The sequence below is a fragment of the Capra hircus genome, chromosome 5 (assembly GCF_001704415.2).
Source record: "Capra hircus breed San Clemente chromosome 5, ASM170441v1, whole genome shotgun sequence".
In the NCBI taxonomy this organism is placed as follows: Eukaryota; Metazoa; Chordata; class Mammalia; order Artiodactyla; family Bovidae; genus Capra; species Capra hircus.
Genome location: NC_030812.1, coordinates 108,020,739 through 108,033,920, shown reverse-complemented (window position 1 = coordinate 108,033,920; position 13,182 = coordinate 108,020,739). Strand labels below are relative to the sequence as shown.

The 13,182-nt window shown below is 41.5% G+C and overlaps 1 protein-coding gene across 8 annotated transcripts in view; it reads right to left on the bottom strand.

The window, feature by feature from the left end:
* BCL2L13 (BCL2 like 13) overlaps nucleotides 1-13,182 on the bottom strand; it is a 48,219-nt gene that overhangs the window by 21,105 nt on the left and 13,932 nt on the right. For 6 of the 8 annotated variants that reach the window (XR_001918120.1, XR_001918119.1, XM_018048707.1 and 3 more), the window contains exon 3: nucleotides 1,547-1,654. The exons of the other annotated variants lie outside the window; for them this stretch is intronic. Coding sequence is in view for 4 of the 6 variants with exons in the window: in XM_018048707.1 (XP_017904196.1) it covers nucleotides 1,547-1,654 (108 nt within the window). In the remaining 2 variants the exon portion in view is untranslated. The remainder of the gene's footprint in view (nucleotides 1-1,546; nucleotides 1,655-13,182) is intronic. 8 annotated transcript variants of the gene reach the window in all.

Below are 13,182 nucleotides of genomic sequence, written 5' to 3'. Positions count from 1 at the left end.
CACAGTATGTTGCCAATATAACTTTCATATGCACTGAAAGCCAAAAAATTCATGTGACTTTTTATTAAAACATCTGCTCTACTGCAGTGGCCTGAAAGCAAACCCACAGTGTCTCTGAGGTATGCCTGTTTCCAATTCCAACCTACTCTAGCCCTCCTATCTCACCTGAGGGGGAGGGGAAAAAACTCAGAAACTGGCTCGAAGTTCACAGCCCAGAGGCAGAAGCTCACTGAAAACTGAGATCTAACCACAGGGTCCCAGAGAGCTTCCCCCCTCCCCATAGCCCACCACCACCTCACTAAACACTGATTTACAACAGTCCCTATTATTCAGTCAAATCAAATCAATCCGATCCCATTCCATCAAATCAATCAAAATAAATCAAATCAAATAAGGAAATAAAATCTTATTAAATCAAATAAAACACGTGTGTGGATGACCCTTGAAAATGCTGTGCTAAGTGACAGAAGCCAGCCACAAGCCACTGCTCAGGGCGTGACTCCACTTACATGCAGACCCTCCCAGGAAGATGCAGGGAGACAGGAAGCAGATTAGCTGGGGGTGAGGATGGCTGGGGAGAGGGAGCAGATGGGAGGTCACTGTTAACTGTTATACAGTGTTTCTTCTGGGGATGTGAACAATGCTCTAACTTTAGACTGTGATGATGGCTGTATAATTCTGTGAATATACCAACCACTAAACTGTGTACCTTTAAATGGATAAGTTTTTTGTCTATATCTCAATAAAGCTGCAAAAATTATTTATGGAAAGCAAAGCAAGATATAACCCAGGGCTGCTCTGGTGGTACAGTGGTTATTAAGAATCCGCCTGCAACACAGGGGACATGGGTTCAATCACTGGTCTGGGAAAATTCTGCAGCCACAGAGCAACTGGGCCCCTGCTCCACAGCTGTGAGCCTGCACGCCCTGGGGCTTGTGCTCGGTAATAAGAACACACCCCAGTGAAGAGCACGCCCTCTCACCATAACTAGAGACAGCCTGTGTGCAGCCACGAAGACACAGCAGAGCCAAAAGTAAAATAAAAATAATTTTTTAAAAAGAAATAACCCAAATGCTCCCCTCCATAAATAAGGGAAAGACTGAGTAAATCTTCGTTTGATATATGGATTTTTAAAGTTTACGATTTAATGTTAAGCACAAAGTCTGTAGCCATAACATCACAGGCACACTGCTGCGACCACCATCTACAATATATGCATGAGAAGGAAGGCAGCACATTGACAGCTCTCTCTTTAATGTTATTAATATAAAGATAACAAATCACACTGAACGGAAAGTACCTTACCATGACTGATTAGTCCAATACTTAACACCAGAAAAGGGTCCATCTCATCTTGCTGGGTATATTGTGGAAACTTATTAATATAAACAGATCCCCCAGGAAAGGAAAAGGTACCTTCTAGTTTCACCACTATAATCCTAGACCCAAGAAGTTATGTAATGCTGTGAACACTTGACTATAAAAAAACAAATGAAGCCACACCAAACAGAGCCACTAATTAACTAGGAAATAAGAATAAAGAGACCTTCAGAAATTTCTTTGTCCAGGGATTTGAGCTCTTCTTCAATTTCAGTTTTAACTTTTAATAAAACTTCTTGATCCAGAGATTGTGAAACTGTATCTTGCTGAACCCCTGAAAACAACAAGAAAGGTTACTATCGAAAGACAGAAAACATTAGAACATGGATAGGATGTTTAAGCAGTAAGTCAGAAAGTACAAAATCAAAACTCATTATCATGCGCAAGGGCTAGGAGAATCTTAAAAATGAGGAGGCTGAGGCCAGGCAGGTTGCACCGCTAGCCCACCCCTGGAGGAGCCGTGACTGGAGCTCAGGCCTCAGGCCAGCGTGGACAGAACCACCAATTCAATTCAGCCTGTGTCCTCGGCTTCCGGTTGGGCTGCTAGGAAGAAGTCTGCTCAGAAACACTGCTGACATAACAGAGAAGAAAACCTGAAAGGCTATCATGTTCCCTTACCTTCCTATCTTCATGCAAACTGCATTCCAAGAGGAGGCCTATGATCAACAAAGCATGTGTATCTTCCAACTTAGGGAAACCAGGAGCATAACCCAGTGGGAGGCAAAAGCTACCCTCCTGCAGTAGAAGGACAGGAAGGGCCTGTTCTGTAGCATGGAAAGGAGAACAAAAGGACAGCGAACCAAAATAAAACTCGGACCCTCAAAAGGGTTTTTGTCGTGGAAAATATAAAATTCCTTAGATATTTCTACCAGAAATGCAACAGAAAGGATCCCCTCATGGTCACGGTTAATATTTATCTGATTAAATGACATTTGATTTAACATTTCTGCCTATGTAAATATCTTAGTTGAAACTACATAAATAAAAATTTTAAAACATTACCTACAACAATATGCTACTAAGCAACCAATGGACCACTGAAGAAATCAAAATGGAAATCAAAAATACTTGGAGACAAATGGAAACACAACCACCCCAAATCCATGGATTAAAGATTTGTAAGACCTGAAACCATTAAATTCTAGAAGAAAACAGGCAGTATGCACTTTGACATGGATCTCAGCATTATTTTTTTGGCTATGTCTCCTCAGGCAAGGGAACAAAAGCAAAAATGAACAAACGGGGCTACATCAAACTAAAAAGCCTTTGCATACTGAAGAAAACCATGTGCAAAGCATAAAGTCAGCCTAATGAACAGAAGATAGTTGCGAACAATAATATCTGGCATATATAAAGAACACATACAGCTGGACATTAAAAAAACCCCGAAACAGAAAAGCCTCAATTTAAATTGGGCAGAGGACCTCAATAGGTATTTACAAAGAAGACACAAAGATGCCACCAGGCACACATTAATGTTTAACATCACTAATTACCCGGAAAATGCAAATCAGAGCCACACTGAGATTATCACCTTGCACCTGTCAAAATGGCTATTACTAAAGAGGCAGTAAATAACAAAGACTGGCAAGGTGGCAGACTGTCGATGAAAACGGAGATGATACACGTGGCTGTGACCGATACAGTCAATATGAAACCAATACGGAGGTTCCTCAGAAAGTTAAAAACAGACCACCATAGTATCCAGCAATTCCACTTCTAGATATTATGCTGAAGAAAATAATTCAAAAAGGTGTGTGTGTGTGTGTGTGTGTGTGTGTGTGTGTGTGTGTGTGTGTGTGTGTGTGCCTTCCCTTATGGCTCAGCTGGTGAAGAATTGGCCTGCAATGTGGGAGACCTGGGTTCGATCCCTGGGTTGGGAAGATCCCCTGGAGAAGGGAAAGGCTACCCACTCCAATATTCTGGCCTGGAGAATTCCATGGACTATATAGTCCATGGGGTTGCAGAGTCAGACACGACTGAGCAACTTTCATACACACACACCCCCCAAAGAAAAAGAAATGAAAAAAGGCAAAATGATTGCCTGAGGAGATACAAATAGCTGAGAGAAGAAGAGAAGCAAAATGCAAAGGAGAAAAGGAAAGATACACCCATTTGAATGCAGAGTTCCAAAGAACAGCAAGGAGAGATAAGAAAGCCTTCCTCAGGGATCAATGCAAAGAAATAGATGAAAACAATAGAATGGGAAAGACTAGAGATCTATTCAAGAAAATTAGACATATCAAGAGAACATTTCATGCAAAGATGGGCACAATAAAGGACAGAAATGGTATGGACCTAACAGAAGCAAAATATATTAAGAAGAGGTGGCAAGAATACACAAGTATAGAAGAACTATACAAAATAGATCTTCTTGACCCAGATGACCACGATAGTGAGATCACTCACCTAGAGCCTGACATCCTGGAATGTGAAGTCAAGTGGGCCTTAGGAAACATCACTATGAACAAAGCTAGTGGAGGTGACGGAATTCCAGCTGAGCTATTTCAAATCCTGAAAGATGATTCTGTGAAAGTGCTGCACTCAATATGCCAGCAAATTTGGAAAACTCAGCAGTGGCCACAGGACTGGAAAAGGTCAGTTTTCATTCCAATCCCAAAGAAAGGTAATGCCAAAAAATGCTCAAACTACCACAGAATTGCACTCATCTCTCACGCTAGTAAAGTAATACTCAAAGTTCTCCAACCCAGGCTTCAACAGTACGTGAACTGTGAACTTCCAGATGTTCAAGCTGGATTTAGAAATGGCAGAGGAACCAGAGATCAAACTGTCAATATCCACTGGATCATCAGAAAAGCAATAGAGTTCCAGAAAAACATCTATTTCTGCTTTATTGACTATGCCAAAGCCTTTGACTGTGTGGATCACAATAAACTGTGGAAAATTCTGAAAGAGATGCGAATACCAGACCACCTGACCTGCCTCTTGAGAAACCTGTATGCAGGTCAGGAAGCAACAGTTAGAACTGGACTTGGAACAACAGACTGGTTCCAGATCGGGAAAGGAGTACATCAAGGCTGTATATTGTCACCCTGCTTATTTAACTTACATGCAGAGCACATCATGAGAAGTGCTGGGCTGGAAGAAGCACAAGCTGGAATCAAGATTGCTGGGAGAAATATCAATAACCTGAGATATGAGATAACACCACCTTTAGGCAAAAAGGGAAGAACTAAAGAGCCTCTTGATGAAAGTGAAAGAGGAGAGTGAAAAAGTTGGCTGAAAACAACATTCAGAAAACTAAGATCATGGCATCCGGTCCCATCACTTCATGTCAAATAGATAAGAGAAACAATGAAAACAGTGACAGACTTTATTTTTTGGGCTCCAAAATCACTGCAGATGGTGACTGCACCCATCAAATTAAAAGACACTTGCTCCTTGGAAGAAAAGCTATGACCAACCTAGACAGCATATTAAAAAGCAGAGACATTACTTTGCTAACGAAGGTCTGTCTAGTCAAAGCTATGGTTTTTCCAGTAGTCATGTATGGATGTGAGAGTTGGACCATAAATACTGAAATGGATGAGATGGTTGGATGAGTCTGTTTCTGTTTTGTTCTATTTGTTCATTTGTTTTGTTTTTTAGATTCCATATATAAGTGAAATCATACGGTATTTGTCTTTGTCTGACTTCTTTCACTTAGCATAATACCCTCTAGGCCCATCCATGTTGTCACAGATGGCAGGATTTTATTCTTTTTCAGTGGCTGAACAGTGCAGTTGCTCAGTCGTGTCCGACTCTTTGCGACCCCATGGACTGCAGCACGCCAGGCCTCCCTGTCCATCACTGACTCCCAGAGTTCACTCAAACTCGTGTCTATTGAGTCGGTGATGCCACCCAGCCGTCTCACCCACTTCAGTATTCTTGCCTTGAGAAGCCCATGAACAGGACGAAAGGCTGAAGAGCATTCCGTCGTGTCTGTGCACCACACCTTCTTCACCCACTGATTCGGCTGCTGGCGGACACTGAGGGTGTTTCCAGGCCTAATGACTGTCAGCAGTGCTGCAGTGAGCACGGGGGGCGGGGGGGTGTCAGCTCAGTCGCTCAGCCGTGTCCGACCCTTTGCGACTCTTTCGCACTCTTTGAACCGAACCTAGCTGAACTATTCAGCCACTAAAAAGAATGAAATCCTGCCATCTGTGACAGCATGGATGGGCCTAGAGGATATTACGCTAAGTGAAAGAAGTCAGACAAATACCGTATGATTTCACTTATATATGGAATCTAAAAAAACAAAACAAATGAACAAATACAACAAAACAGAAACAGACTCACAGGGAACAAGCAGGTAGCTACCGGAAGGGAGAGGAGTGGGGATGATTAAAAAAAAAAAAGAATGCTAATTAGCCTGCTCGTGGCGATCACTTCACAATGAATGTTTATGTGAAACCATCACACTATATACCTTAAATATATGCAATTTTTGTTAATGATTCCTAATAAAGCTGCTAAGTTTTAAAAGTGCATAAAACAAAAACAATCTTATGCAAAATTTGAAGACAATGTATCCTATGAGGAGGGTAATCTTTATAAATTCTTGTCAAGCATAAAAATGTATCTTGGCATATGGGCTTTTTGTTTTATTCTGGTAAAATACACCTAACAAATTTTACCATCTGTATTATTTTTAAGTCTACAGTTCAGTGGTATTAAATACAGTCATAATGTTGTGCAGCCATCACTGCCATACACTTCCAGAACTCTTCATTCTGTAAAACCAAAAATTCAGACCCATGAAACAATAACTCTCCAATACCTCCTCTCTTCAGCCCTTGGCAACCACCACTGTGCTTTTGCTATGTAAGTCTGACTACCTGAAGTACTTTACCTGACTGCAATCAAACAGCGTTTGTATGTCAGGGACAGACAGACTTATAATAAACTAAAGTTGGTTATAATTAAAACAGGCTTTCCTTTTAAAAGTAATTTGTAGTTCAGACGGCTCTACAATGGCACTAATATAATTACACTAGTCAGTAAAGTGACTCCCAAAATATATGCAACATTATTAAAATAAGGCAAACACAAATCAGAAATTTACTGTGGGTCAATCTTATTTCTTTCAAAGAAATTCTCTCTCTTCCTTCTGGCTTTCTGGAAGGCATCTCAAGAGAGGGGAGGAAAGCTTTCCAGCCAAGCACTCCAGTTCATTACACAGGACCTCAGGCAAGGAAAACAGCCTTCTTGAACCTGTGCTGTTACTGAAACAGGAAAACAATACTGTCACAAAGGGAAGCTGTCAAGGGCGAAGAGGTAAGTTCCACCACATCAAAAATGCTCAACAGGGGGCCTCCCTCGTGGTCCGGGGGTTAAGAGCCCGCCTGCCAATGCGGGGACCCGAGTTAAACCCCTGGTCCAGGAGGAGGCCACATGCTGCGGGGCGACCGAGTCCGCGCACGGCGAGTGCTGAGCCTGCGCTCTGGGGCCAAGAGCAGCCTGAGCACCGCAGCTCGAGAGCAGCCCCGAGCGCTGCGACCAGAGAAAAGCCCCGCAAGGCAGCAGAGGCCTAGGCAGCCAAAATTAAAGAACACTCCACAGACAGTGACCCCACTCTCCACCCCTTCTGAATCGCTAAACATTGCTAACACTGCACAGTGTGCACAGAATCAGCTCCCCATGAACCCCTAACTAACGATGTTCATGCAGAACCTGCTTTCAGTACACTCCAAGTCTGGACCAGCAGGAATAAACTTGAGTTTACGTCATGCCGAAGCATCTGCTTCAACACCAGCAGTTACTCTTGTTCTCCAACTGCTGCAACAGAGAACAGCTTAGGGTTTAATATCAACTGATCTAAAACTAAAATGTATCTTTTCCTGAACACATGTCCAACAGAATTTAATTAATTTGTATCCAAAAATGCAGAAGAAAAGTTAACTTTTTAACTATAAGGGTACATTTCACAATAAATTCGTCTGAGACATTTCACCAGGAAGCTACAGTCCTAAATACCAGAAGGTTCCTGGTGTTCTACCTTTCCCAATGTGACCTATCTCTAAGGGACTTGACTTCAAACTTCCTCCAGGCTCAAATAATCTCTGCCATGCTCAAGAATGTAAGAATTTTGGTCAGTCACTGCCATGAGCTACAGCGAACACAGTGCTTTTAAGAAAAATTCTTCAAACATAATTCCACAACAGAAGCAGGATAAACACCAGGCTGAAAAGCTTGAGTCAGGCCTTTAAGTTATACAAAATCATCTCAAACTCAACATCTGCTAGCTTGCTCCTGACCCGTCCTTACTCAGAAATAGACTCTTGCCAGTCAATACAGCCTGCCAGGTAAACTTATTATAAGGTTTCCTCACATAAGAGGCAGTACCTCCATTCCACGCATTCTAGAATTTATCCTCAAATTAAGCTGGATCATCAGAAAAATCCCCAGACAGTATCAACTATCTGTTTCAACTGAGTGCACTTTAGTGCCATATCCTTAGCTTTTATCCAGAATTCCAGAGACAAGAGTTTTGAAATGTAACGCTGTGTTTGATGTTGACGGTTTCTACTGCATTTCTTTGTGTCCTACGTAATAAAGCTCTACGTGGAAAACAATTCTCTTAAAGAATAACATTCCCCTTAAAATAGCAATAGCTGCTTCTGGGAACTAAATACAGCAGTTCCCTTTGTGGGTTCAGCTAACCGCATCAGCCACAGTCCCAGATACTGCACAAAAAATTTTAGAAACAAAATTTATTAATTTTAGACTGCACACCATTCTGACTAGTGTGATGAAATCTGGTGGGATCCTGAGACCTGAGTCATAGTCGTCGTGTCCAGACCATGTAAACTACCCACCCATTACTACGGAACACGCAGCGTCTGGCACCACCTGAGAATCCCGGAGCACACTCCCAGGGACAGGAGGAGCTACTGCCCACCTCCACTTTGCTTTGGCCTTGCCTCAGAACCAAGTTCACTGCTCAGTGCTAAGACGACTGTACAGGACCCTGCAGACAACACCCCTGTGATCTGCTGCTCCCACTATGGAAACGTACAGTCTTCCTATTCTGATTTCATTACAACTTACTTACTACCATTATGTTCTAATTATAAGCCACATTAAATGACACATGGTGTAAAATTAAAAAAAATTAATTCCTCTTCCCACCCGGTAGACACTCACTGCCAATTTACTCACTAACAAAAAAAGGCATTCTTACCTAACCTGGACTCTTCCTTTTCCTGGTTATTTAATTCTGTCCACCCTGCAAGGACCAATTTCTCTTTTTTTGGAGATGCCACATGGCTTGCAGGATCTCAGTTCCCTGACCAGGGATTGAACTAGGCCCTCAGGAATGAAAGTGCCAAGTCCTCACCACTGAACCACAAGGGAACTCCCTGCAAGGACGAATTTAAGTCTCTCTACTTTTCCACAGTATCTTCACTGACTACTTACGTATCATTGACACTGAACGTGTACATCATTTAATCTGTGCCACGCAGTCTAATACTTAAATATGTACTGTCTTGTACCAACGATTTTATAGTTTATCATCATCAGTCTGACCTGATTACAAACTATTTGAGCTAGTCCCTTGGTATTAGACTTATGTCAAGTAAAGACTAAAAGAATACACAAATACTTGACATCAACAGCTGTCACTGTCTCTCTGTGATGAAGACTCAAAGGATTACAACGTATAACCCAACAAGCTTGCTGGGAAGAAGGGACACAAGAAAGGAGGCAACAGAATGAAACTTATTAACAGATTCAGAGGGATTTGTAAAAGTTATCAGCATATTTTGAGGCGACCTCAAATATTTTTAAAGGTTAAAAGAAATAAAGAAAAAGAGTAATCATTTAATGGAAGAGAGTAGGAATACAGGCCAACCACATACACAGGACAGTAACGAGAACATTTATGGTGCCAGCCTGTGACAGAGGAAACTGCGGAGGAGGGATGGCAAGAGTAAGACCTCAGCCATCATCTCATGTTCACGAAGGCCTTCACCAACGTCTGAATCACAGAATTTTAGATCCGAAAAGGTCAGGTTAGTCCACCCATCTCATACGAAGAATATGGGACTTAGTAAATTTAGATGGCTCGCCCAGGCACAAATAAATTATACAAAAATCAGATTAGAAAGTATTCTGATAAGAAACATTATTACTAAATTCAAAAACATATGATTACAATTTCTGAAGTATAATGAATTAAAAATAAGGAATATATGAATGCTTTATTTGCCATCTGCCTCTTAGGAAACTCTGCCTAAAACATATACACATCCCCACACCCATCACACCACTCCCAGTACCACCACCACGCCACAAAGAAAATGACAATAATGTCTTGGTTACCATATGCCTCATCCTGTCAGATTAAAGAAAAGCAGCTGATTAAAGGCGTACCTATTCTCATGAGACTAATGTGACGCTAATCACACACGACAAGTTGTCATACTTGATAATAAGCCATGTGGAAAACCTAAACCAGTAGAAAGTTTACTGCTGTCAGGATACAAAAGGCTATTTCTTCAGCTAACCAATGACATAGACAGATTCACTGATTTTCTTTTAATCAACCCCCACTCCACCCTGACTTTCAAAAGCACAGAGCTACACACAGGACCAATGTAGCATAAATCCTGCACTATAAATCCAGACAAATATTTCAAAGATAAACAAACTTTATCACACTTAAATCCCACCCACCTCAATGTCAAAGAAAGGGTCAGGTGACTCAGCAACCATCATATTCCAGCCCCAAAAGGCACTCAAATGAGTATCAGATCAACAAGCTTAGAACAGTTTTATGTATGGCCTAGACCTCTGAGAGCAAGAATGTTTTCTAAATCTATGGTTCCCTAAACGGGGGCACATTAGAAGCACCAAGAGAATATTAAGCAATAATGAAGCAATAAGTGAAGATACAGATTCCCAGGCCCCATGGAGCACCTGGTTCAGCAGGTGTGGGGCAGTGCTCCACGATCTTTGTTTTGACAGGAATGCCGATGTTCAGACTAGACAAGAAAGTCCAGTGAGCACCCACTCAGAGTCCGGGTTCACAGCAGTCAGGATCAAACATCTCCTGCTCCTCACAGACCCGAGAAGAAACTTAAAAAGCGCAAATCCCCAGGAACAGGGAACTGAACCAGAACCTGGGATCAGATTATAAGACTGGCCTGAAAGCTGACCTGAGATGGTGATACTCTCCAAACTGACCTACGGAGTCAGTGCAATCCCATCAAAATTCCAACTGCCTCTGGGAATGGGCAACTCAGTCCTGAAATTCAAACAGAACTGCAAAAGACAGAACATGGTCAAAGCAATTTTGAAAAAGAACAAGGGTGAAGGATTACTCATACGTCACAATTTCAAAACTTACTACAAAGCTGTAAGCAGTCAACATAATGTGGTAATGGTGTAAGAACTGACATATAAACAAGCGGAATCTGAGAGCCAGAAATAAACCCATATATTTAAGGTCAAATGATTTTTGATAAGGGTAAAAAGATATTCAATGAAAAAAACTATAGGCTTTACAACAAACGGCGCTGGAACAACTTGATATTCCTACATGAAAGGATGAACCTGGACCCCCACACTTCACATAAGAAAATTAATTCAACAAACAATAAGGTCCTACTGTACAGCACAGGGAACTATACCCAATCTCCTGGGATAAATCATAATGGAAAAGAATATAAAAAAATAATGTATATATATGTAACTAACTCACTTTGTTGTACAGCAGAAATTAGCACAACATTATCAACTAACTTCAATTTTTAAAATTTTTAAAAATTCCTAAATGGTAATAAAAAAATTAATTCAAAATGGATCAAAGATCTAAACTGAAGAGCTAAAAAGTGTAAAGCTCTTGGAAGTATAACAGGTGAAAATATGTGTGACCCGGATTAGGCAATTGTTTCTTAGATATAACACCAAAAAACTAGAAATCAAAGAAAACATAAACAAACAAGATTCTATAAAAATTTAAAACTTCTACATGTCCGAGAAGAGACAAAGCACAAAATGGAAGACACTATCTGGAACTATATATACATATATATACATATATATATATATATATATATATATATATATATACCTCTTATAAGGGTCTGCTATAAAGAATTCTTACAGTTTAACAATAGAAACACAAATAACCCAATTTTAAAATGGACAAAGTATATGAATATTTCTCCAATTATACAAATGGCCAGTAAGCACATGAAAAGATGTTCAGCATCTTTAGACGTTAAGTGAAAGCAAGTGAAGTTGCTCAGTCGTGTCCGACTCCTTGCGACCCCGTGGACTGTAGCCCACCAGTCTCCTCCGTCCATGGGATTCTCCAGGCAAGAGTACTGCAAATTAAAACCACAGGGAGCTACCACTGCACACCACCAGGATAGCTATAAGCAAAAAAATACGAACAACAGGGACTGCTCCAGCAGCCCAGTGGCTAGGGCTCTGTGCTCCCAATGAAGGGGGCATGGGTTCAATCCCGGGTCAGGGAACTAGATGCCACATGCATCAACTAAGAGGCCACATGCCTCAGCTCCTGCACGCAGCCAACTAGGGCCCTGTGCTGCCAGATAAGTGAAGAATATTTTAAAACAAGAACAGCAAATTTGGTAAAGCAGCAGAGAAATGGGAACCCTCTTATACTGCTGGTGGGAATAGTACAGCCCCTTTAGAACACACCTTAGTAGCTTCTAACAAAGCTAAACATACTCTCACCATAAGCTCTGGCAATCATGCTCCTCTGTATTATCCAAGTGAGTTAGAAACTCACATCTATACAAAAGCTGCACAGAATGTTCATCAGAGTTTTATATGTAACTGCCAAAACCTGGAAGTAACCAAGACGTTCTTCAATAGGTGAATGGATAAACAAACTGTGGTACATCCACACAATGACATGATACTCAGCAATAAAAAGAAATGAGCTATCACCAGGAGATACCACTTCTTACTCATTAGGAGAACTGCGACAAAAGGGCAGAAAACAGCAATGCCGGTGAGGGCGTGGAGAAATCAGAACCCCTGGGCACCGCTGACTGGACTGTAAAATAATGCAGCAACTGGGGAAGAAAGGGTGGCATGTGCTCAACACACCTAAACGTAGGATGACCCAGCCATTTCACACCTGGGTGTATGCCCCAAAGAATGGCAAGCTGACACTAAGACCGTTCGTACACCAATTTCTATCACTGCGTCATTCACCACCGTCAAAAGGCAGAGATAACCCAATGTCTACCAGCCAGATGAATGGGTAAACAAAACAAGCTTTCTACACGCAAGGCAACATAGAGTCAGCCTTAAAAAGGAGTAAAAGTCTGAAAAACGCTGCAACACAGGTGACCCTGACAGACACGACGCTAAGCAAAACAAGCTGGACACAAGAGGCCAGACACTGTGCGATTTCACTCCAGTGAGACTCAGAGAGACAGAAGAACAGTGTCTGCTTAGAGGGGGAGGGGAGAGTAACATGGGGGATCAGTGTTTACCGCTGGATGAATAGCCAGCCAGCACCACGACACGCATTCAACAGTCACATTACTAATCAACAGACACGAGCCTACTCTCCTTCCTAACCTAAGACATGTCTTAGTGAATCCCTATTAATGACTACAACAGCAGGGTGCTCTGTATTAATACAAGCAAAGTTGGACGTAACAAGTTGTTATTTGGGATCACATACACAAATCAGCAGGACTTCTGCTAGTCAGAATATATAACGTTGAACACATTCAACACAAACTAATGGAGTCCAGTTGAGCTGACAACGTTTGGAAAAGCACAGAGTTAACTATTTAAGGAGAAGTTATG